This window comes from Bufo gargarizans, chromosome 4 (genome assembly GCF_014858855.1).
Source record: "Bufo gargarizans isolate SCDJY-AF-19 chromosome 4, ASM1485885v1, whole genome shotgun sequence".
NCBI lineage: Eukaryota > Metazoa > Chordata > Amphibia > Anura > Bufonidae > Bufo > Bufo gargarizans.
The window spans coordinates 476,591,684-476,616,835 of NC_058083.1; the positions used below are offsets into that span (position 1 = coordinate 476,591,684).

General features: G+C 47.1%; 1 protein-coding gene across 1 annotated transcript in view; it reads right to left on the minus strand.

The window, feature by feature from the left end:
* The window catches only part of CEP68 (centrosomal protein 68), a 35,231-nt gene extending 10,478 nt beyond the window's left edge, over positions 1 to 24,753 (minus strand). Inside the window, exons 1-5 of the mRNA XM_044288824.1 lie at positions 24,653 to 24,753; positions 5,841 to 7,030; positions 5,151 to 5,273; positions 2,764 to 2,860; positions 57 to 226 (exon numbers count right to left, since the gene is read on the minus strand). Coding sequence (XP_044144759.1) covers positions 57 to 226; positions 2,764 to 2,860; positions 5,151 to 5,273; positions 5,841 to 6,980 — 1,530 coding nt within the window. The 5' untranslated portion in view covers positions 6,981 to 7,030; positions 24,653 to 24,753. The remainder of the gene's footprint in view (positions 1 to 56; positions 227 to 2,763; positions 2,861 to 5,150; positions 5,274 to 5,840; positions 7,031 to 24,652) is intronic.
* Positions 24,754 to 25,152: the final 399 nt, after the last annotated feature.

Here is a 25,152-nt window from a genome sequence, read left to right on the forward strand (position 1 = left end):
GTCGAGGCACGTGTCAGACGACATTCCTCCTCTGCTTCTGCTGTCCTCTTTCTTACCTAACTCGACTCCATCTCCAGGGGAACATGTTGTTTTCGGTTACTGTTCCTCGCCAAGCTGTCGTCGGTGATGGTCTCCATAGCTTCGAGAACAGAGGCGTACAGACGCTCAGTGTGTCGATCGAGCTCTCCAGACTGTTTGGAAATCAATGTCAGCGTGTCCTTCAAAACTAATAGAAAGTTAAGAAAAAAAGGTCACTGTAAAGTAAGGTCTCCAAGGAAGCAATTCCTAACACCGTTCCTGCACCTGATGTCCCTGAAGACACAGCATCACTCTCCAAGCAGATGAAACATTAGGGGGGGAACAGCTTTTATTTTACCTACTTTCAAGTAGCTTTAGACTCCATTCACACGTCCACAAATGGGTCCGCATCCGTTCTGCAATTTTGCAGAACGGGTGCGAACCCATTCATTCTCTATGGGGACAGAAAAGATGCGGACAGCAAACAGTGTGCTGTCCGCATCCACATTCCCGAACTTCCGGGCTTCGACCCTGAACTTCCAGTCCGCGGCTCCGCAAAAAATAGAACATGTCCTATTCTTGTCCGCAATTGCAGTTCTATGGGGGGTGTCGGCCGTGTGTATTGCAGATCTGCAATTTGCGGATCCGCAATACACTACGGACGTGTGAACAGACCCTTAAAGTGTTTAAAGCATCTTAAAGGGGTATTCTACTTTAAGACATGAATGTCTGGTCATAGATTTGGGTTTCAGCATTGGGAACAAGGCAGTCAGGATTATGGAAACAGCCAAGTCTGTTGCACTACGCTTTTTGCGTTCACCTCTTTTGGCCAAACTGAACTTTCCTATACAGAGCACCCCCACAAATGAAAACATACAGCGTGGTATAGTTTTTTTTTTTTACATTGGGCCCATGGCACCCATTCGAACCCTCTGTTGGAGGTAAAGATTGGGGGATACTATGGAAGGCTGCCCTCCAGATATGAACAGAGCCTAAAGCGGTCCATACAGCTCAACAGAGCATGCATGCTGCCCCTTGAGAATAAAAGGATCAGACATGTTGCAAGTCTAACAGCCCAATCCTTCTTTACCCCAATATCTGCTGTTGGGGGGGAGGGGGTGATCTGAACACCCCGATACCCTTTAAATGGCCGGCCAGCCCTGGTTTATTATAATGTGTCATCTGAAAATAACCTATTGCTTAAACAATGTTTTAATGTTAAAGGGATTGTCTAGGATAAGAAAAACATGGCTGCTTCCTTACTAATAGAGCCTCACATCTGACCATAGGTTGTGTGTGGTATTGCAGCTGAGCTCCATTGTAGTGGATGGAGCCAAGTTGCAATACCATGCACCACAACCTGTGGATAGATGCTGTTTTTGGAAGAAATCAACCATCCTGGATAACCCCGCAAATCATATTTTTTTTTTTTTCTACATTTTTGTTTCCATGTCACTATATAAAAAAAAACAAAAAAAAACCAACATTAAAATCCTACAATTTCCACTGTGACCACTAGCCCTAATAATATGTCAACACTTCCTGTTCTGTAGAGATCACTTTCAGCAGTCAGCTTATTATCATCAAAGGTAGGAATACAATGGCAGGTAACACCTATATACCTTCCAGGTACAGTGACCTCTGCATGGGTCACAGGGCATACCTACAAAACTCTCCCATGGGAGTCAATGAGGTCCCCTCCAGACCATTGTGTCTATGGCTTGTGTGGGTGCTGTAAAGGGTATCACTGCATGCTTGACATTATTAGGCCTAGTAGTCAGTACAAAAACTGGATGATTTTTGTATTCTTTTTGCCGAACAACTGTACTCTAGAGAATGGGAAGAAACTGATGATAAAAGCATTTCTACTGACATTAAGGGGAAGTAATCCAACCCCACAATGTATCACAATGTATCACAATGTAACCCCACAAGGTGTCATGAAGAAGGGCTGGAATTGTTTCTAGTAGCCCGAAAAGCTTAGACAAGACTGTTATTTTGTATCCTCGGATGAGTTTTTAACCGCAAGCTGAATAAACGCCTATTCCTTTTTAAGTGGAGCTGGATTTTCTCAACTTCTTTTCTTCATTGTCGCCCGCACCTGACACGGGCTGTCCGTGCTCACAACTAAAGGAAGGGCAGGTGAGAGCTGCTACACTCCTCTTTTTCTATAAACCCCACAATGTATGTACCATGCGCATCACGTCCTAATGTAGGTACCAGACTGCACACAGGTACTGAGCAGTCTACTATGGAGTCAAGGCCTAATGCTTTATACAGCAGTGGTCTCCAGCCAATGGCTTTAGCCATCAGGGCATATTGGGAGTTGTACTTTTACAACAGCTGTGCACCCCACATCACAGTGCGGACCCACTGACTTCAATGGGTCCAAGATCTGCAAGATGCAGCCAAACATAGGACATGTCCTATCTTTTGCGGAGGCATGGACCCAGATCACATGGCTTGCTTCCTGGTTCGTGCCATGTTGTCCTACCTTTGGCCGCATCTTACGAATCGCAAACCCAATGAAGTCAATTGGTCCACACCACAATGCGGGATGCACATGGGCGGAGTCTGTGGTTTGGGGATCCGTAGCTTTAAGTCTGCAAAACGGCCGGGGACGACGCGCAGTCGTGTGAATGCGGCCTACGCCTGGTTGCTTTAGGTGTGACCAATAAGGGTCCCACAGCCTAACATGGTGCTATGCATTACGCTGTGATATCATGACAGTGCACCCGCACCTACCTGAGGAATTGAGGGCCAAAGATCTCACCAGAGACTCGCCGTCCTTCATAACCGCGTTGGCAAGGACTTGCTGCTCCGCTACATCTTTCTTAAGTTTCTGGAAGAAGAGAAATAGTGAATATACAATACTGCAATGTTCCTGCGGCGCTAAAAATCACGTAATTGCAAATCAGGGAGGTTCTCCTGTGAAACAAATGTTTAAGGGGTTTCCGGTCAGAAGCATTTATCAGCTATTCACTAGATGTTAGACCACCAGAATGGTGGACCAGGGTACCTGTGTCCCCCCAGTTGTAAGACTGCGGCTAAGGCCGAATGCACATGGCCGTATTCCGCGGCCGTGAACGGTCCGTGGTATGCCAGCCTCCAGGCCGGCATACCACGGACCGCTCACGGCCGTGTGCATTTGGCCTAAGAGTTTGAAGTGGCAGTCACCCTACTGTTTTATTCAAAGTCTATGGCACGGACAGAAACCCCAGCGGTCGGACCCCCACCGATCCAGCACTTATCACCTGTGTACACCCATCATATAAAGTCCTTACTGGGCCTGTCGTCTAAACAGTTTACAACAGCAACAGAATGAGGATTGGGGAGACATATTAGAACACGTTCTTTTCATATTAATCCATCGTCTTACTGCTCCGGTTGTTTCCGGTTCTTCCCGCACGCCAGCTTATCGCTCCCCTTTGTGCACGCAAATATGATTTAGTGCAACATTATTATGGATATTAAAGGGGTTATCTGGTTTAAAAAAAATACCCTGTTAGGAAAGTGGTCTCATGCACACAACTGTCATGGGCTCGGGAACCATGTCCGGGGCCAATTGTGGCCCCCATGACCCAAACTGACTATATTGTAATAATTTATGATACAGTCAGTTCGTATCTGATCACAGGGATTTTGCAGTGTACTCACATATTGATGTAAGTGCACTGCTATAGCCTCGCGATCACATAGAGACTGTGATACAGGTCAGTGGAGCTGTGGTCGGCCTTGGAGATACAGCCCACACCCGGACCGTGTTTTCCGGGCCGAGCGCGGTCGTAAGCAGGAACTATTAATAAGGGAGTCCACTGTTTAGGACTCGTCTATTAACCACATCATCTTTCAGTTTGGAGGCCCTAATGTATACTGAGCAGTTAAGTGCACTGAGGGCGGGCCAAAGCCACACTGTGCACACCTTGCTCCTGCTTCCTCTGCCAGCCCCCCCTCCCCTTAAATCCTAAACAGTCATGTTGCCTTGACCTGTCAATCAAGAGGGGGATGGAGAGGCTGGAAAAGAAAGCAGGGTGCACAGAGTGTCTTGGACCCGCCCTCAGTGCACTTAGTTGCATATAGACTTTTTCTCCAGAATGAAGCAACTAATGGCTAAGTGAAAAGTATCAATACAATCAGCTGAGCTAGCCTTTGAAGGTAGTGTGTCTGGTTTAAAAGTGAGCTTCCTGGTGACATAATTCCTTTAACCCCTTCCTGACTAGCTGGTTGGGTCTTTAAAGAGGACTTGCCCCCTCTCCTGACATGTCAGTTTTAGTAACTACCTGCATTCCCCATGTAATAACCATTCTGGAGCATCTATTCTTATGGCTCTATGTTGTGCCAGTCCTGCAGTCTGCAGTAAGGGTACAGATCGTTGTTAACAGCTGGGATGTGTGTCCCTATACAGTCTTGGGGTCCATTCATATTCGGACAAGAATAGGCATTTCTATAGGGGTGCCGGCCAGGTGTATTGCTGATCCGCAATACACTACGGACGTGTGAATGGACCCTTGCACTGGCAGCAAAGATGGGACAGTGTCAGACTGCGCAGGACCCCCCCCCCTCCCCCAAACTGGTAACACTCATCTGCACCCTTACTGCAGACTGCTGGAAATTCATTTATAAGCTTCAAGTAGGAATAAGGGAGGAAGGCACAATATATAGTCAGATGAATAGATGTTCCAGAATTGTTATTACATGGGGAGGCATGGTGAGGCATGTCAGGAGAGGCGATACGTCCTCTTATAAAGATGCCGCCAGCTCCGGAGTGGAGTGAGTGCCTTAGCCATCGGGTGTCTGCTGGTTTAGATTTAACCCTTTGGACGTTGTGATCATTTGCACCCGGCTGCTTTATTCAGCAGTATGGGGCTGCAGTAGATAGAAGAGTACAAGTGCTCGGCTAGCTCCCGCTGTCCATAGAGCTGAATGGAGCGCGGACAAGCATTTGTGTCTGCCACTCTATTCAAAATGGAAGCACAAGCCTCCGTTCTTGTGATCAGCCAGGGCCCAGGCAGCTGGACCCCCCTAGTCAGACACTTATCCCCCGTTAATGTAAATGAAAGGTACAGGTGCTAGAGAGTGTGTGCAGCAGTCTATGGGCAGGTCACAGTGGTCACGGTGCGGGGGTCTCCTACCAGGTAAAGGCTGAGCGCTAGCTGAATGCTCTCCACATTTGGCTTCGGAGCGGTCCAGTTGTCAGTCACTTCTGCCACGCTGTACAACCATTCAATCAGCCGGTCCAGGTGCTGGCAGAACTTCTGTTAACAATGGAGAACAGCAGATTACAAATTTCTGACTCTTCACCCATCACGATATATATACACACATATATTATGCATACCCCACATTATACAACTTTTTTAACTGTACACTATGCTTTTCTATTTTGGCATATGCAGTGTGCATTGGTGCCTGTAAACATGTTAGGCCTGTATACATACATATGCCATAATGAAAATGAAGTGTGAACAGAGCCTTAATACAACAATATCCCCTACCCTAGAACCACAACAAAACCTCATCTACTGATGGTCTTCAGACCAATGTTCGGAGTTTTTTCGTACATGTTGAGCCAAACAATGCTCCTATCACACAACCTAAGACTAAAGTTGGCCAAACACATCCAATAGCTGCCGAATGAACGATACTTCGGCCGACACCTATCTCTCCTGACTACTTCATACTCCAACCGAAGCTCTGCCAGACCCTATTATAGTCCGATGGGCAGGTGCCAGTATCCGGCAGCGGCTCTGCGAAATATGTGAAACTGGCCTAAGTAAAAGTTCACTAACAAACATTGGAAGATTTTTTTTTTTTTTTTATACCTGAATTCTTTGGACAAGAGAGTTATTTTCTCTGAATGAGGCACATCCAGAAATGTCCAAGCCCTCTGATGACACCCTTCCATCGAGCATGTCTCTCAGTGACGAAAACCGATTTATTTTAGATTCATCATGGCTGAAGTCAGAGATATATTTTCGGTCTTCAGGGCCATCACCAGCGCATGTCGTTTTGGCACCAGATCGTTGGTCTTTGTCGCTTACAGTTAAAGAGAGGTCCTTCAAATGTGTGGCCAGGTTCTCTAACTCTTTCAGAGTTGGCGGTAAGGAAAGATATTCCTCATCAGTGTCCAACTCTTTGTGGAGTGGGAGAACACTGGTCGTAGGCAGAAACATTCCGGACCCGTGAGAACGATCTCCGGATGGCTTATCAAGCACATCATATTTGGAGGGGGGAGGACTAGTGGTGCATACCTTGGTGAAATCCAACTTACTGGTGTAAGACGAGAAGTCTTCACACAAAGTTGACCCTGGAGGGTTTTGTAAACCATGATAACCAGTTCTTTTAAGTAACGGTGTTGAAAAGGCAAACGGTAAACTCTCATCATTTCTATGTGCATATCGATTAGTCTTTGCTTTGTGGTCTTCTCTATATTTAGAAGAACCAAACGTATTGTCATAAGAAGCATTGTAGCTATCAAGGTCTATACCTGAGTCATGCAAAAACACATTGGCCTCATCTTCCTCATTATCTTTATCAATAAAATACTTAGGATTCAAGGGATAGGTATAATCTAACAGGTCCCGATACTCTTTATTTGGATCCCAATGCGGAGACGTTCGGTCAGGGCGTGGAGGGAGAGCGTTTGGGATTGCACAGGCCCAGTATTGTTCGGAGAACATCTGGGAATACTTCTCAGAACAACTCATGTCGTTAAAATTAGGCTGTAACGACCTATATGCCCCTGAATGTGGCCTGTACTTAGAATGCGCCACCGAAAGATCACATGTTGAGCATGAAGAGTCCAAAATAGTCCTCGATCTTGGTCTGTCCTGGAGAAGATCATCACTGTCATCAGACATTGTCCTGGCAGACTCAGCTCCTGAAGGCATATGTTCTGGGCTGTGTATGTACTGATAGCCTGATGTGTTCAATGGGAAGACCTTCTCTCTATGTGAATCCATCTTCTTCAATCAGTGAAAGCTCATCCAGGCATCATATAAACTACTCCTCCCTGGAAGATAAAGTGAAAAAGTTAGTCACTTGCTGTGAAAGATAATCAATTCTGCACATAGTAGAGTAAGGCCCCTTGCTGATGAGCATGAGCGGAATAGGTCCGGATGCGTTAAAATGCGTTCAGTGAAAAATGCGAGATTTAGTATGCGATCGCATTCAGTTTTTATTGTGCGGCTGCAATGCGATTTAATGCGTTTTGCACGCGCCTGATAGAAAACTGAAGGTATACAAACATCTCTTCCGTGCGGGCGCAATGCGTTCGCATCATGGATTGCACCCGCGCGGAATACTCACTCGTGTAAAAGGGGCCTAAGGGCTATATTTTATAGCCCTTACTCATTTTATATACACACTTAAATAGAGAATGCTATCAATCACGGATAACACCTCCCTCGTGTACAGTTATCAGTGACTGAAAGCTATCTCTGTATACACACTTACACAGAGAATGCTATCAATCACTGATAACACCTGCCCTGTGTACAGCTATCAGTGACTGACAGCTATCTCTGTATACACACTTACACAGAGAATACTATCAATCACTGAATAGACCACCCTTGTGTACAGCTATCAGTGACTGACAGCTATCTCTGTATACAACATTACACAGAGAATACTATCAATCACTAATAAGGCTACTTTCACACTAGCGTTGTTTAAATCCGGCGTTCAATTCCGACACCGGAACTGCCCGCCGGATCCGGAAAAACGTGTGAAAACAGATTACATTTGAATCCTGATCAGGATTTTGATCACAATGTAAAAATGCATTGGAAAAAACGAATCCGCCATTTATGGACTTTCTTTTCACATTTTTCTGGTTTAACATGCAAAAGCCGGATCCGGTTTGACTGAACACACGGCGCCGGATCCGGCGTTAATGCAAGTCAATGGGAAAAAAGCTTGATCCGGCGTTCAGTCAAAGTGTTCAGGATTTTTGGCCGGAGGTAAAAATACAACATGCTACGGTTTTCTGAAAAGCCTGATCAGTCAAAAAGACTGAAATGAAGACATCCTGATGCATCCTGAACGGATTACTCTCCATTCAGAATGCATTAGGATAAAACTGATCAGTTCTTTTCCGGATTTGAGCCCCTAGGACGGAACTCAGCGCCGGAAAAGAAAACCGCTAGTGTGAAAGTACCCTAACACCTCCCTGTATACAGCCATCAGTGACTGACAACTATTTCTGTATATAGACTTACACAGATTATGCCACCACCAATCACTGATAACACCTCCCCATGTACAGCTGAAGTCAGAAAAGGCAGAGCTATAAATGTATACATTACAGGTTTTACTGAATCTTTTGCCAGACAAATATATACCAATCAGATCCTGCTGTATAATAGATTGTAAACACCGGCCATGTGCGTTCTGCATTTTACGGACCGCACATGGCCGGTACTATAATAGAAATGCCTATGGGTCCGCATCCGTTCCCACAAAATTGTGGAACGGATGCGGACCCATTATGCGAACGTGTGAATGGATCCTTAACTGATGTATTTTTAGAAAATTGATTTCCATTGTGTTAAAGTATTAATTGGGAGGGAGGCTGCACTATACGGTGGTGAAAACGTTTTCGGCCGCCATTTTGATATCTGCTACATTGAATTCATCTCAGGTTTTCCAATAGGAATAGGATCATGTGGTATATCAGTCTCGGCTAGAAATTACTTAAAAACCACACTGGAAGTGTCAGTTTTGACTTACCTGTTCAGGAGTTAAAAGGGTTGGCCCATCTCATATAAATGTGTGATAGCTGCAGGTCCCACCTCTGGAAATTGCACCCTATTTCTAAAACAGAGTCCGCAAACTGAAGGAAAGCAGACTGCACATGTGCGGCCACCCTCCATTCATTTCTATGGGAGTGCCGAAAATAGCCAAGCAGCGCTATTATGGAAGTGTAAAATAATGGGAAGCGCACCATGCAAACGCGGCCACCGCTCCATTTACTTCTAAGGCAATGATGGAAATAGCCGAGCCAGTGCTCGGCTATTTTCAGTGCTCCCAAAAATTGAATGGAGGGCGGCCGCGCATGTGCAGCGTGCTCTCCTTCACTTTGCAGGCTCCTTTCTAGAGATAGGTGTGGGTCTCACCTCTGGGACTCGCACCTATCCGACATTGGGGCATATCCTAGTGATATTCCCCCAATGTATGATATAAAACAACCCCACCATTCTTTCAGATGCACATGGTTAAACGTTTACCCGCTGAAGATACTTCTTCACAGCGCTGTTAGATCGCCATTTCTGGTGAGCTATACTGCACACTTCCAGGGTGTTTCTGAGTAAATTCTAGCCAAGCTTGATATATCAAATGACCCCCCTTCCCACTGGAAAAACCTGAGCTGAATTCAACATGACCGATTTCAAAAGGGAGGCCAAACACGTTTTTCACCACCAAATCATGAAGCCTCCCTCCCAGTTTTCTACAAATTACACCAGTTAAACGGGCGTGTCCTGACTACTGCCTCGCCCTGTACTACACGTCATGGAGACAGGTTGTATTTAACGATGATCTGTAAGCCCGCCACTTCTGTTTCATGAAATACTTGTATTCTCCATAAAAATAACAATTCCAGAGTATATTTTCCTAGAAATATATATTGTGTCATTCCTCTGTTCTCCCTCCTGGAAATGCAGGAATAAACTGGCACAAATCTGCCTTCAAATTAATCGCCATCTATGTAATGGATTGGGGGTCATGTCCACCCGAGTGGGAGACACTTCAACGGTGTTTACCGGCAGGGGCCGGCTCTTGGCACTGTTAGGGTGCCTTCATACGTGGTGGAAAATTCAGACAGAAAATCTGCAACGTCTAGACTTCACCCATGTTATCCTATGGGGATGAAAATTCTCTATCCCTGCGTTGTGTTCCACTGTGGAATTTTGTGTCGCGGATTTTCTAGATGAGAATCTCTTGGGAAAACGATGCATAAAAATCAGCAATGAAATCCGTGCAGGATTTTGTTGTGGATTTTTCCTCAGCCTTTGGCTACATGCACACGTATGCCATCCGTTTTTTTTTTTTGCGGATCTATTGTAACAATGCCTAGAACGGACAAGAATAGGACATAATCTATTTTTTTTGCGGGGCTACTGAACGGATATACTGATGCGGACAGCACACGGTGTGATGTCCGCATTTTTTGCAGAACCATTGAAATGAATGGGTCCGCATCCTATCCGCAAAAAAAAAAAAAAAACTGAACGGACACGGAAACAAACAACGTTCGTGTGCATGTAGCCTTTTCCACTGCAGAATCAGTTTCCCATTGAATTGAATGAAGAGATTCTCGTACAGAATCCGCAACTTTGTAACCATCTGGACCTGTGGATTTTGTGGTGGAATATTCCGCCAGGTGTGAAGGCACCCTAATGCAAAATGATAACGCAATAACCTGAGATACGACAACAGCTTATAAACACAACCTAAAGAAACTTCTTTAACCCCTTAATGCAGAATGCCATACATGTACTGCATTATGCGCCCGCATTCGCATGGAGTGGGCTGCTGCTGTGAGCCCGCTCCATACGCAGCAGGTGCCAGCTGTATGAGATAGCAGGCACCCGAACCCCTTAATTTAACCCCTCAGATGCCATGATGAACGGCAATCGCGGCATCTGTGAGGTAAGGCAGAGGGAGCCACATCACATTACAGGAGTCACAACTCAGCTGGGAAGTGTGAGAATCCTATTCACCCTATTAGGGTTAATAGGACAAAGGATCAAAAAATCCCAGGTTCTATCTAAAAACACACGATTCACCAATTTTTTGTCACCTTGTCATCCCCCCCAAATTTTTTAGAACGGTGATCAAAAAGTTTTATATACCACATAAATGGTACAAATAAAAACTACAGTTCATTTGGCAAAAAACAAGCCCTCATACAGCTCTGTAGACCGAAATGTAAAAAGTTATGGCTGTCAGAAAAGGGTGATGAAAACTCAACAACTTTTTTTTTTTAAAGTAATAAAACAAACAAATTAATAACTATACAAGTTTGGTATTGTCGTAATCGTACTCGGAATAAGGACGTCATTTTTAACGCATAGTGAATGTCGTGATGTAAAAACCCCAAGAACCTTGGCGGAATTGTGTTGTTTTCCAGTACAAGACATGGCAAATTAAATGGTGCCCTTAAAAAATGCATCTTGTCCCACAAAAAACAAGCCCTCATAGGCTATTCGGCAGAAGATCTCAATACCAGAAAAGAAGGTTTCCGTTTAGTCCTCATACATTCTGAATGGAAAGAGATCCGTTCAGGATGCACTAGGACGTCTTCCGTTCCGGCAGCATTCTGTTTTGTGACTGGACACAAAACCGCTGCGGGCTCCGGTTTTGTGTTTGGTCCTAAAAGAAAACCATTAAAAAACGGGTATGGCACTGAAAACAATGGAAGTCAATGGTGATGGATCCGATTTTTTAGCCATTAATTTTCAATGTATTTAGTGACGCATCCGTTTTTTCCCCGTTTTGATTTCACACAACCGCATCCTAACAGAACAGAGGCATCCTGATGTGCAAAATCAAATTGGATCTGTTTAATTCCGGTATAGAGGTCCTCTGCTGGATCTTAATACCGGAATTAACAACGCAAGTGTGAAAGTAGCCTAAGAAATAAGGGAGATGTACTCACTAGAATGAGCTGCAGTCGCTGGCTCTGCTCCCATCAGTGAACTTCGAGGAGGCCGTCCTGTTACTTGTGTCCTTGCCAGGCAAGTTCTAACATGACACTACCATGTCGGCAGGCTGAAGCGTGACGTACTGATGCCCTGCAGCCCAGCGTTGCTAAGGCCGCTGAACAAGGAGCCATTGTCATACATTCCATCTCAAGTGCCAGACAAGATACAGCAACGGGCCGCGGATTTTGTCCAGTAAAATGCCCTGACGTAAACACACCTACAGTATAGACCCCAAGTGTCTTATCCCAGATACAACAACGCTCAATCACAAGGGTAAAGACCCCCGCACTCAAAAAAAAAAAGTCAGTAGTCCCACCCAACTAGATTACGTGTATAGAGGACTTGCCATTTCCCTCAACAGATTATATCAGGAGTTGGAAGAATCGGCCATGTTGAATTTAATGCCCGATCCTTTTGGGAGGTAAGTTAATGTTAGAGGTGTCTGACAACAGCTTTCTCCCTTCTCTCCATAAACACATACATGATTGGGAGGAATGGATGTTGGCTGAATGAGCCCAATTGCTATTTAAGGAGCACCTTAAAGGGGTTATCCAATTTCTCAATCCCCACCGGTAATATACTTACCCCGCTCCCCTCCTGGTCCCCGCATCGCTGCTGCTTCTCCCTGCACACGGATAAAAACATCAAGTGTGGGGACCAGGACCAGCGCTGGGAGCAGGGTAAGTATATTACCAGTAAGGGGCCCAGCACATGTATGTGTGTGGGTGTTCTGAGAAATTGGATAACCCCTTTAAAAGGGGTGTTCCAGGATTTGGTCCCTTTTTAAAGTAAGCACCCTAGTGTGCGTTACCCTAATAAAAGGCCCGTGCACACCTGTTCCCCCACTGCTTCATTACCCTGGCTCCATTCAGCGATCTTCCGGTACCTGGCTACTTTACTTCCAGCTGCAGTATGGATAAAGTCATGTGTGCCACTGCCAATTATTTTTTTTACATCACTTAGACCCAGACATATGTAAGGGCACTCAACATTCATTTTTACAATTAGTCTAAGACTACTATATTAGACTACTTTCACATTAGGATTACTGGTAGCCGCGAGATGGCTCCAGATTTTCCCTAAACCTCCTTTTCAACTACCAATATTAACTAAGGCCTCTTTCACACTTGCGTTGTCCGGATCCGTCGTGTACTCCATTCGCCGTAAGTGCCCGCCGGATCCGTAACACCGCAAGTGAACTGAAAGCATTTGACGACTGATCCGTCTTCAAAATGCGTTCAGTGTTACTATGGCAGCCAGGACGCTATTAAAGTCCTGGTTGCCATAGTAGTAGTGGGGAGCGGTGGAGCAGTATACTTACCGCCCGTGCGGCTCCCGGGGCGCTCCAGAATGACGTCAGAGCGCCCCATGCGCATGGATGACGTGAACCATGCGATCATGTCATCCATGCGCGTGGGGCGCCCTGACGTCACTCTGAAGCGCCCCGGGAGCCGCACGGACGGTAAGTATACTGCTCCCCCGTTCCCCACTACACTTTACCATGGCTGCCAGGACTTTAGCGTCCCGGCAGCCATGGTAACCATTCAGAAAAAGCTAAACGTCGGATCCGGTAATGCGCCGAAACGACGTTTAGCTTAAGGCCGGATCCGGATGAATGCCTTTCAATGGGCATTAATTCCGGATCCGGCCTTGCGGCAAGTCTTCAGGATTTTTGGCCGGAGCAAAAAGCGCAGCATGCTGCGGTATTTTCTCCGGCCAAAAAACGTTCCGGTCCTGAACTGAAGACATCCCGATGCATCCTGAACGGATTTCTCTCCGTTCAGAATGCATGGGGATAATCCTGATCAGGATTCTTCCGGCATAGAGCCCCGACGACGGAACTCTATGCCTGAAAAGAACAACGCAAGTGTGAGCCCTAACCCTAGGCATCACTCCTGTCTCTAAAAACTACCCCAAACACGCCAGGGTATCTGCCGAAACATGTCTGGGGGCAGTGTTTAGGATATGCTCCTCACTTAATATCGGAGCAGAAAAGTTAAGGACATTATTTATTTGTGCCTCCTCGAAGGGTAGCGTCTCCTTCCTCCCTCGCCGGTGTTTGCGTCCGGCTCTGTGAATGCGTTTTTTGCACGGCTTGCACGATCGGGAGTAGAAGGACATGTCCAGGAGGATTGAGAATTGTCTGTGGTGTCACCAGAGTCTAAATCAGAAGACTCCACATCAGAAAATGACACTTTATTCTGTTTGGTGACTGAAAGTCCTTTACCATATTTTTTAGATTTGTTTCTAAGTATAGATTTCGGTGTATCAGAGGAACGTGAATTTCTTTTCCAGTCATAGATTTTATTACTCTCATAGTCCAGATTGTCTCGGCCGTATTTGTTCTTTTTTATTTATGTGATATCATTTTCCAATTTCAACGTTAGGCTACTTTCACACTTGCGGCAGGACGGATCCGGCAGGCTGGTCTCCCTGTCGGATCCGTCCTTCCGCTGTTTCGCCAGACCGCCGCTCCGTCCCCATTGACTATAATTGGGACGGGGGGGAGCTCCAGCGCAGCACGGCGGTGCATGGCGAAAGCCGCCGGTCTAAAAAGTCGGACAGTCAGGACTTTATAGTCCACCGGCTTTCGTGCTGCGCCGGAGCTCTGTCCCCGTCCCCATTATAGTCAATGGGGACGGAGCGGCGGCCCGGCGAAACAGCGGAAGGACGGATCCGACAGGTAAGGACTGCAATCATTTCTCCTCTTGTTCCACAATAAGTGCAATCAGTTTAAACGAACATTCTGATAGGATTCCATTCCATTTGGTAGAAAAATCCTCACCATATGTTGTTGTCGGTTTCTTTTTTATGCGGAATAACGCTGCTTGCAACGCTATTCTGTTCACGATGGAAGCACAACCAAAAAGAAAGGAATGCATTCTGGCGCACTCCGTTTAATTCAGTTCAGTGTTGTCCCCATTGACAATGAATGGAGACAAATCAGAAGCGTTTCCCCCGCTATTGCGATCCTATGACTGATCTCAATAGCAGAAAGGGAAAACGCTAATGTGAAAGTAGCCTAAGCCATGAAAGAACCTAGAAGATATCTAAAAGACTGCAGAGAAACCATGACCATAGATAGTTGGAGTCTCCATTGCTTGCACTGAAGACATGGACGGCTTATCTCTAGGGTCACCAAGAAGTAACCCTAATCATAAGAGGCTCATGTCCACACAATGTAGGGCGAGTAGTATGGTCTAATCAGTCTAGAAGAAAACAAATGCAAAAAAAGGGGGTCAGTCAGCAAATCCCAATGTGCAGGTGTACGCTTCCATGGCTAGAAACAAAGAAAGAAAAAAGACAATGCAGCAGCACTCTGCAAACCAAATAAAGTACAATAATGCCATAATTATAGAAAACATTCTGGTGCTAATGTTATGCTTATTTTGCTAATTTGAGATTCTTGGCAAATACATTTTGTACAAAATAATTTGGGCCCGTCTGCCAAACATCAAGGCGATCTCTATAAGACAGGGAACCTAGCACTAAATACTACCTGTTATGTGCCATTTATTTGTGTTGGCAGAGTGCTGTTGCATTGTCTTTTTTTCTTTATGTTTCTAGCCATGGCGGCGTGCACCTGCACATTGGGATGTGCTGACTGACCCCCTTTTTTGCAGTTGTACTGAGCTGGAGGTGTGGCTGACTCCAGTTGGTCTTGCACCCCTGACCAGCCTGTCTGCCTAAAAGGCTGATTTTAAGGCCTCATGCACACGACCGTTGTGGGCATCCGCGTCCGTTCCCCTAATTTTTCACAGTTTAGCGGAGGTCCCATTCATGTCTATGGAGCTGTGAAAAAAAACTGATAGTCCTCAGTTTTTTTTTCTCCGCGTCCGCGATCCGCGATTCCAGTTCGTCAAAAAAATATAACCTGTCCTATTCTTGTCAGTTAAAAAAAAGAGGACGGACCCATTCAATGGGTCTACAAGACCTTGGTGCAATAAAATTACACTTTTCATTAACCTTCCTTTTTTTTCCCCTGTCAGACAAAAACATAAGGAAGACACAAGGAAACACAACTGAAGCAAAATCAGACACGGACCACTGAAGACAAATCACTGACAGTGAAAAAATACTGTCGTGTGCATGAGGCCTAATTAGAGTAAGCATAAGGCCTTTTGCACATGACCGTATGCCCTCCGAGATATACTGTCCGTGAGCGGGCCATATGTCCCGGAGAGGCATTGATCGTGCGCACGGGAGCACACAGCATCGTAGACTACAATGACGCTGTGGACGTCGGGCCGCCTGCGGGGCTATTGTCCCGCACTTATACAATCTTATGAGTGCTGGACAATAGTCCCGCGGGCGGCCCGATGCGCACAGCATCATTGTAATCTATGATGCTGTGTGCTCCCGATCAATGCCGCTCCGGGACATATGGCCCACTCACGGACCATATATCTGAGGGCATACGGTCGTGTGCAAGAGGCCTAAAGCTATAGCCTGCTCTTATTGTATTTATTGGAAGCCATTTGGTACCAGGAGAAGTATAGAGTGGGCTTTTAGTATGCATATTGGTACCTGCATCCGTGGATTTAATGGAGGCCATTATGGCACCAAAATGGTAAAAAGCAAAATGGACTCAGCATGCATGTGGAACCTGCATTCCCTCAATTTTATGGTGGCTGTTATGGCAAATAATAGGTAGTATTTAGTGTTAGGTTCTCGTCTTACAGAGATCGCCTTGACGTTTGGCAGACAGGCCCAAATTATTTTTGTACAAAATGTATTTGCCAAGAATTTCAAATTTGCAAAATAAGCTTTTCTATTCAGAATGCATTAGGGCAAAAGTGATCCGTTTTGGACCGCTCGTGGAGCCCTGAACGGATCTCACAAACGGAAACCAAAACACCAGTGTGAAAGTAGCCTTAGCTCCATGTGTCAGTAGTTTATCTCCCCAAGAACAAAAAGGCCAGGCAGTTGAAATCCAACATGCCTAATCCTTCTCTCTCCTGACACCTGTCATCAGAGGAGAGTCGGGATCTGGCAGGTTCGGCAGACATTTATTTAATGTGTATGCAGCCCATGGTGGATCCTGAGATCTAATGTCTATGGGAGCCTCCTGACTGTTCCTCAATGGCAGATGTCAATGGAAAGAAGGATTGGACCTTCCTTTGTTCCCCTGGGCAATAAGGGGCTGACAGAAGTTTCCTCTTCCACTGAATAAACATGCATGCTCAGCCAAGTATGGGGAAGTCTCAGGACATACAGTGTATCTCATGTGTATGGCCTAAAAAGCATCATTGTAAGACCTCATGCACACGGCTGTACCGTGTTATTCAGTCCGTAAATCGCGGATCCGCAAAACATGAATATTGTCCGTATGTGTTGCTCATTTTGCGGAACAGAAGGTCTGGCCAATAGACCAGTCATATCCTTGTCCATGATATGGATAAGAATAGGACATGTTCTATTTTTTTTTTTGAAAGCCCACAGTACGGATGCAGACAGCGCACACACCGTCTGCTGTCCGCATCCATAGTTCCATTCCGCGGCCCTGCAAGAAAGATAGAGCATGTCCTATTCTTGTGTGCAATCACGGACAAGAATAGTTGTTTCTATCATAGTGCCAGCCATGTGCGGTCCACAAAATGCGGAACGCACACAGCAGGTATCTCGTGTTTTGCAGATCCACAAAACACTACATCCATCTGAATAAGCCCTTACCCTAAGGCCTTATTCAGATTTGTTTTTCACGGATGTGTGCTATCCGTATTTTCCACAGACAGCACATGTACCCATTGATTTTAATGTGTTTGCTCACACATCAGTGGTTTTCCGCTGACCCTGGGTCAGTGGAAAAATCATGGAGACATTAACCTGCCCATTGAGGTCTATGGGTCCGTGAAAAACCATGGTATGGTATCCCTGTTCTGACAATGTTTTTTTTATGGACCATTGGTAGGAGATGTTCTGGAAATTCATTTTCAGCCTAGCCGTGTCCGTGGAATACGGAAAACACACGGACGATAAAAAAAAGGACACATGGACAAAACACGGATTCTTCACGGATTAAAAAACACAGATGATTTTTCAGACGCCAAATGGACACAGAAATGTATGAACTTAGCCTAAAATGTTAAATCTTTTTACACCGCTAGGACAGATCACGCAGGTTGGACTTTTCTGTCAAATTCACACCGTTCTCCTCTGGAGAAGACAGTCGCTTTACAGACCCCAACACTGGGTGCTGCCAGCGACAGCAAGGTGGTGATGCCAGTCACCCAGCAATCACTACTTCCTACTAAGGCCAGTTTCACATCTGCGTTTTTGCCGGATCCATTATGGATCAGCAAAAAAGCTTCCGTTAGAATAATACCATGAACGGATCCAGTTGTATTATCTGTAAAATAGCCATGCTGGATCCGGCACTAAAACCATTGTGAGTCAACGGGCGTCATTTTCTTTTCTGTCTGAGAAAACGGATCTGACACCATTGACTTAGGGCTCGTTCACACGAATGTGTGCTGCCTGTTGCCGTATTGCGGACCGCATTTGTGGATCCGCAATACACAGGCATCGTTCCGTGTGCATTCCGCATAACGGATACAGACCCATTCACTTCAATGAGTCCACAAATCCTGAGATGCGGAATGCAAGCACGGAAAGGAACACTACGGAAAAACTACGGAGTGCTTCCTGGGGTTCCGTTCAGTGCCTCCGCACCGCAAAAAGATAGAACATGCTCTATCTTTTCGCACAACGGAGGGGTCGTGGACCCATTCAAGTGAATGGGTCCACGATCCTTATGCAGCTGCCCCGCGGACGGCGCCAGTGCATTGTCACACGTTTGTGTGAATGAGCCCTTACATTGTGTTTCATGCCATTGCTTGCTGTGTTATTCTTTCCGGTAGGGTAACGCAACCAAACGGAACAGAATGCATTCTGGCGCACTCCATTCCGTTCAGTTTTGTCCCTATTGACAATGAATGGGGACAAAATTGAAGCGTTTTCCTCTGGTTTTGAGATCCTATGACGGATCTCAGTACTGGAAAGGAGAAGCGCAGATGTGAAAGTAGCCATATGCACAGAAATTGGTCATTATAGGAATTCCCAATGAAAAATGACATTTTCTTTCTCTTCCCTTAAATGTATTATTCATTGACACGCAGCAGAGAGGCAAGTCAAGCCAGCATGACGCTCACAATAGGGCCATTATATCTGCAGCTTCACAGGTCACACTGATCTACAATTACCACCATGTTTTCCAGTACAGATGCATGTTGTAACCTACCGGCCTATACTGTACCGCCATATGCACTTATGCACTGAAAGATGTGTCTTGTTCCACTGCACGCCTGGAATGGAGAAATGAGCCTCCTCCTGCCTTGTAAGATAGAACATGGTGCCACGTGGTGGCATTACAGTCACAGTCACCTGGCTCTCCTAGAGTCTGCCAGGGTTTATGTGCACTCCCGTGCTGCGGACCGCAAATTGCTCGCCGCCTGCAAGGCTCTAGACAAAAAAAAAATATCAAGGAGCCATTGGCTCCTAACCTGAAAAATTTAGGAGCCAAATTTAAAATACATATAATTACGGTATAATAGAAAAAAACAAAAAAAAACAAACACACGTCTTACCTAGAGTTGTCACGATACCAAAATTTGGACTTTATTTCAATACCATAAAAAAGTATTAAAAAAAAAAACCACCAAAAAAGCCGCGTGCATGCCACATTTTATGGAACGTCTGGACCATAATAGAACAGTCCGATCCTAATTTTTGTCGGGACAAGGTGACTAAAAAAAATGGCAAATTGCCTTTTTTTTTCTATTACAGCATTCACTGCATAGGAGATAATTTTTAATATTTTTATAGTTCGCACTTTTTCGGGCATGGCTATGTATTTTTTTATTGTTTATATATTTTATATGTTAAATTGGGCAAGCGATTGATTTAAATAAAATATTTTGTTTGTTTTTTTAACTTTTTATTTAATACCTATTTCCCCCTTAGGGGCTAGAACCTTGGATATTTCATCCCTTGTCCTATTCACCCTGATAGAGCTCTATTACGCTGCGTTCACACCTGAGCGTACGGGATGGAGCGCTATGTATGCGCGATTGTATGCGCGTTTACAAATCGCGGCTCCGGAACAAGCGAACGCCCATTGTCGCGCGTTCCCGGAAGTCTATGTACAGGAACGCGCGACAAAACGCCCCAAAGAAGGTTCTGTACTTCTTTGAGGGGCGTCGGGCGTTTTACAGCGCGATCGTACGCGCTGTAAAACGCTCAGGTGAGAACCATTCCCATAGGGAATCATTGGTTCTTGCCTGTTGAGCGTTTTACAGCGCGTAGGAACACGCTGTAAAACGCTCGAGTGTGAACCCAGGCTCAGGGTAAATAGGACCTCACACTGTCCCTGCTGCTCTCAGCAGGGAGCTGACTATGGCAGCCAGGGCTTCAGTAGCGTCCTGGCGGCCATGGTAACCGATCGGAGCCCCAGGCTTACACTGCTGGGGCTCCGATCAGAAGCTGCCACTGCACCACCAATGATAATACTTGGGGGGTTGGGGGCGCATTGCACCACCAATGATTCTGATTTATAATACTGGGTTTGGGGGGGGGGGGGGGGGGGGGTGCGGTGAAGCACCTGAGGGGTTAATAGCGACGGATCGCAGTGCGCAGTCATAGAGGCTGGGTGCCGGTATGACATATATGTCCGGCACCCGCAGCCTGCATTTGTATTAAGCATAAACAATATTCTTTGGTGGCGCAGTGGCCACAGCCCCTCCCCTCCTCCTCCCTGCTATCAGCCCATCGGTGGCAGCAGCAGTACAGGGGGGGTGGGGGGGGGGAGGGACCGCCTCCTTCTCCCCTGTGTTGTTGAGAACATGGCACGCACTGAGAGCAGTGCGTGCCATGTCAGTTTGTGAAAGCGGCAGAGCAGCGGCGGGTCTAGTCTTGTCGCCATTTAGCAATTGTAGGTTGCATTTGCGACCATTTTTGTCGCCATCTATAGTCCTGGCCTGCGGGCGCTGACCCATTCACTTGAATGAGGTTCACGATCCACATTCGCTACTTTTTTGTGGTGCAGAAAACCCACGGAAGTACACCGTACTGCTTCCAATCTGTGCCTCCGTTCTGAACCACATGGTGAATGGGTCCGCATCCATGAAACGGTACCCACATGGCCGGTGCAAGTATATTGCGGGCCACAATCCTGCTACGGTCGTGTGAATGAGAACTAAGCATGGGTTTTCTGAACTTCAAAGGGTTGTCCAGTATTCCAATATTGATGACCTATCCAGAGGTCATCAGTATAAAAATCTCAGGAAAACCCCTTTAACTTTCTGTACATCAAAAACGCCATTTGCTGAAGTGAGACAACCCCTTTAAGTTACTGCACAGTTGTCTCTCTCATGGACGGGTTGTAGAGAAACCAGAAGATATTTATGTTGTGAAGGATGTGACCCCCAAGAGCCACGCGCCAATCTAAGGCTAAGAGAACACTGCGTCTGTCCGTTAAGGACGCATTCACACGATCGTATGTATTTTGTGGTCCGCAAACAATACGGATGACGTCTGTGTGACATCCATGTTGCATCTGTTTAGGCTTGGCATACTGTATGTCGTGTTCAAGCCTACCATTGAAATGAATGGGTCCGCATCCGATCCACAAAAAATGCAAACATACGGTTGTGTGAATGCACCCTTAGTCTAATGTATAGGGAAGGAAAAAACACTCACTGGTATACTTAAAGGCAACCTGTCACCAAAAAACGGATACTAAGCTGTTAATAGTACCTTATAGTGCTGCAGAGTAGTTTCCTAATGCACTCTTTGATTGTTTAGCCGCATCTAGCCTCCTGGAGAAATCAATGTTTTATTCAGCCGCTGCCCCCTGCTTCAAGTCAGGTTTGAAGTCAAGGGGGCAGCGGCCTAGGTGTCTCCAATCCTGCTCTCCCCGCCTTTATTGACACACCGGATCTCAGTGCCGGGACCACGCTCCCAGCCCGCATGCGCAGTAAAGGGCTGCTGTAGCGCGATCCAGGCTCCGGCTCGTACACTCAGCCGGCTTCAGTTTCGCTACTGCGCATACGCCCGGCATCTTCTGTAAGGGCTCTTTCACACTTGCGTTGTTCTTTTCCGGCATAAAGTTCCGTCGTCGGGGCTCTATGCTGGAAAAATCCTGAAATGCATTCTGAATGGAGAGAAATCCGTTCAGGATGCATCAGGATGTCTTCAGTTCAGGACCGGAACGTTTTTTGGCCGGAGAAAATACCGCAGCATGCGGCGCTTTTTGCTCCGGCCAAAAATCCTGAACACTTGCCGCAAGGCCGGATCCGGAATTAATGCCCATTGAAAGGCATTAATCTGGATCTGGCCTTAAGCTAAACGTCGTTTCGGCTCATTACCGGATCCGACGTTTAGCTTTTTCTGAATGGTTACAATGGCTGCCGGGACGCTAAAGTCCTGGCAGCCATGGTAAAGTGTAGTGGGGAGCGGGGGAGCAGTATACTTACCGTCCGTGCGGCTCCCGGGGCGCTCCAGAGTGACGTCAGGGCGCCCCACGCGCATGGATGACGTGATTGCATGGTTCACGTCATCCATGCGCATGGGGCGCTCTGACGTCATTCTGGAGCGCCCCGGAAGCCGCACAGACTGTAAGTATACCGCTCCCCACTACTACTATGGCAACCAGGACTTTAATAGCGTCCTGGAAGCCGGCTGAGTGTACGAGCCGGAGCCGGGATCGCGCTACAGCAGCCCTTTACTGCGCATGCGGGCTGGGAGCGCGGTCCTGGCACTGAGATCCGGCGTGTCAATAAAGGCGGCGGGAGGTGGGGAGAGCAGCATTCGAGACGCCTAGGCCGCTGCCCCCTTGACTTCAAACCTGACTTGAAGCAGGGGGCAGCGGCTGAATAAAACATTGATTTCTCCAGGAGGCTAGATGCGGCTAAACAATCAAAGAGTGCATTAGGAAACTACTCTGCAGCACTATAAGGTACTATTAACAGCTTAGTATCCGTTTTTTTTGGGTGACAGGTTCCCTTTAGATATTTCCACAGGATCCCAATCCCAAAAATGTGTTAAAAAAACAAACAAAACAAAAAAAACACCTTCCATGCAATGGCAGTAAAGTTTACCACGTTTTTTAGAGAGATATCGCACAGTATGGCATTCATCAAAGGCCACCCATATACATCCTAAGCATAGGAGCCTGACTCTAGGCTTGAACACAGCATATGCTGAGCCTAAAGGACTGGGGGTCAGTTCTCTATGGCGTGTCCTATCCTCCAGTGCCTATTCAGCAACAAGATATCATATAGAGAATAGTGTACCCCATGCTACGGCACATATTATATACACACACACACACACACACACACACACATGCGGCACAGAGGCATAGCTGGGCACATACCAGCGCACATAGCTACGGGTAACGTTACAGTCACACAGACCTTTATATGACCGCTCTCGAGACCACACTGCTTGCGTATCACCTCGTACGCCATACCAGACTTCAGAGAATAACTTTAGGGAGACAATAGAGGTCGCCCCTCTAGAACACCCCAATCTAATCCTTGAACACATCAGGCTGGGGTGACACAGTGACACGACAGCTCAGAAAAGTCGCACAACACAAACATTTAGTGCACCCCCCCCCCAAACTAGTGCCAGCCACAGTGCACCCCCCCAAACTAGTGCCAGCCGCAGTGCACCCCCCCAAACTAGTGCCAGCCGCAGTGCACCCCCCCAAACTAGTGCCAGCCGCAGTGCACCCCCCCAAACTAGTGCCAGCCGCAGTGCACCCCCCCAAACTAGTGCCAGCCGCAGTGCACCCCCCCAAACTAGTGCCAGCCGCAGTGCACCCCCCCAAACTAGTGCCAGCCGCAGTGCACCCCCCCAAACTAGTGCCAGCCGCAGTGCACCCCCCCAAACTAGTGCCAGCCGCAGTGCACCCCCCCAAACTAGTGCCAGCCGCAGTGCACCCCCCCAAACTAGTGCCAGCCGCAGTGCACCCCCCCAAACTAGTGCCAGCCGCAGTGCACCCCCCCAAACTAGTGCCAGCCGCAGTGCACCCCCCCAAACTAGTGCCAGCCGCAGTGCACCCCCCCAAACTAGTGCCAGCCGCAGTGCACCCCCCCAAACTAGTGCCAGCCGCAGTGCACCCCCCCAAACTAGTGCCAGCCGCAGTGCACCCCCCCAAACTAGTGCCAGCCGCAGTGCACCCCCCCAAACTAGTGCCAGCCGCAGTGCACCCCCCCAAACTAGTGCCAGCCGCAGTGCACCCCCCAAACTAGTGCCAGCCGCAGTGCACCCCCCCAAACTAGTGCCAGCCGCAGTGCACCCCCCCAAACTAGTGCCAGCCGCAGTGCACCCCCCCAAACTAGTGCCAGCCGCAGTGCACCCCCCCAAACTAGTGCCAGCCGCAGTGCACCCCCCCAAACTAGTGCCAGCCACAGTGCACCCCCCAAACTGCTGCCAGACACAGTGCATCCCCCCAAACCTAGAGGTTCTGCTCTCTCTGTAACTGCTGCATTCTCTACACTTTGATTGCCAGGGCCAGGCGGTGAAAACATCATGGCTCCTGCGGCAGGCCTGGCACACAGCGCTGTGCACATGAGACAAGTGACCCTGAATACACTGAACTGGGAGACTGGTGCAAAAAATAAATAAAAAAAAAGTGCAATATAAAACCGCTGCGGTCAGCAACCAATCAGAGCGCATCTTTTATTCTCTGACCCTCATTGGAAAATTAAAAGCTGGAATCTGATTGGCTGTTCTGCTCCACTTTCTGCATTCGTTTTTAGATATCAGTGTCATTTCGTCAGTTTCAGGAATATGGGGCACAGATGACACACGATATCATTTTCACCAATGCACCAGCATTACTACACTACCCGATCACTCCACATTACCGCGGCCGCATAAGGCTCTGTCTACATGCGCTAGCTCCGGGTACAGCCTACCTTATCGCCGCTCCAGGCTGATAAGAGGGAACAACAGTCACCCAGACATGACTAGTCCTCTATCCATAAACCAACACCTCTTCCTGAGTGCAGCCCGTGACGTCACGCTCCACCGCTCCCTCTAGCGGTTACCAAGCCAATCACAAGATGGCGGCTGCCAGTCACTGTGTTATGCAGGTCTGGCGCTAGAGGCCGCTGCTTCCCTTTGGTGATCGTTGTGGGGGGTTATTAGGAGCGTTGTCCTACCTCTGATTACTGCATGTGAATGGAAGGTGGTCGGTTGTGGGAGGCGGATGACAGGGACTGTGTATATAACATCAAAGCGGTTTATGCTATTCATTCACTGTATTATCGAAGTAGTGTGCCATCACTGGGTATTATCAGTCACAGACATCGCTAGGTGCATTATCACAGTAGTATGACATCACTGTGTGCATTACCCTGGTACTATGGCATCACTAGGTGCATTATCTATCCCTGGTGTGTGCCATGCTTTATCC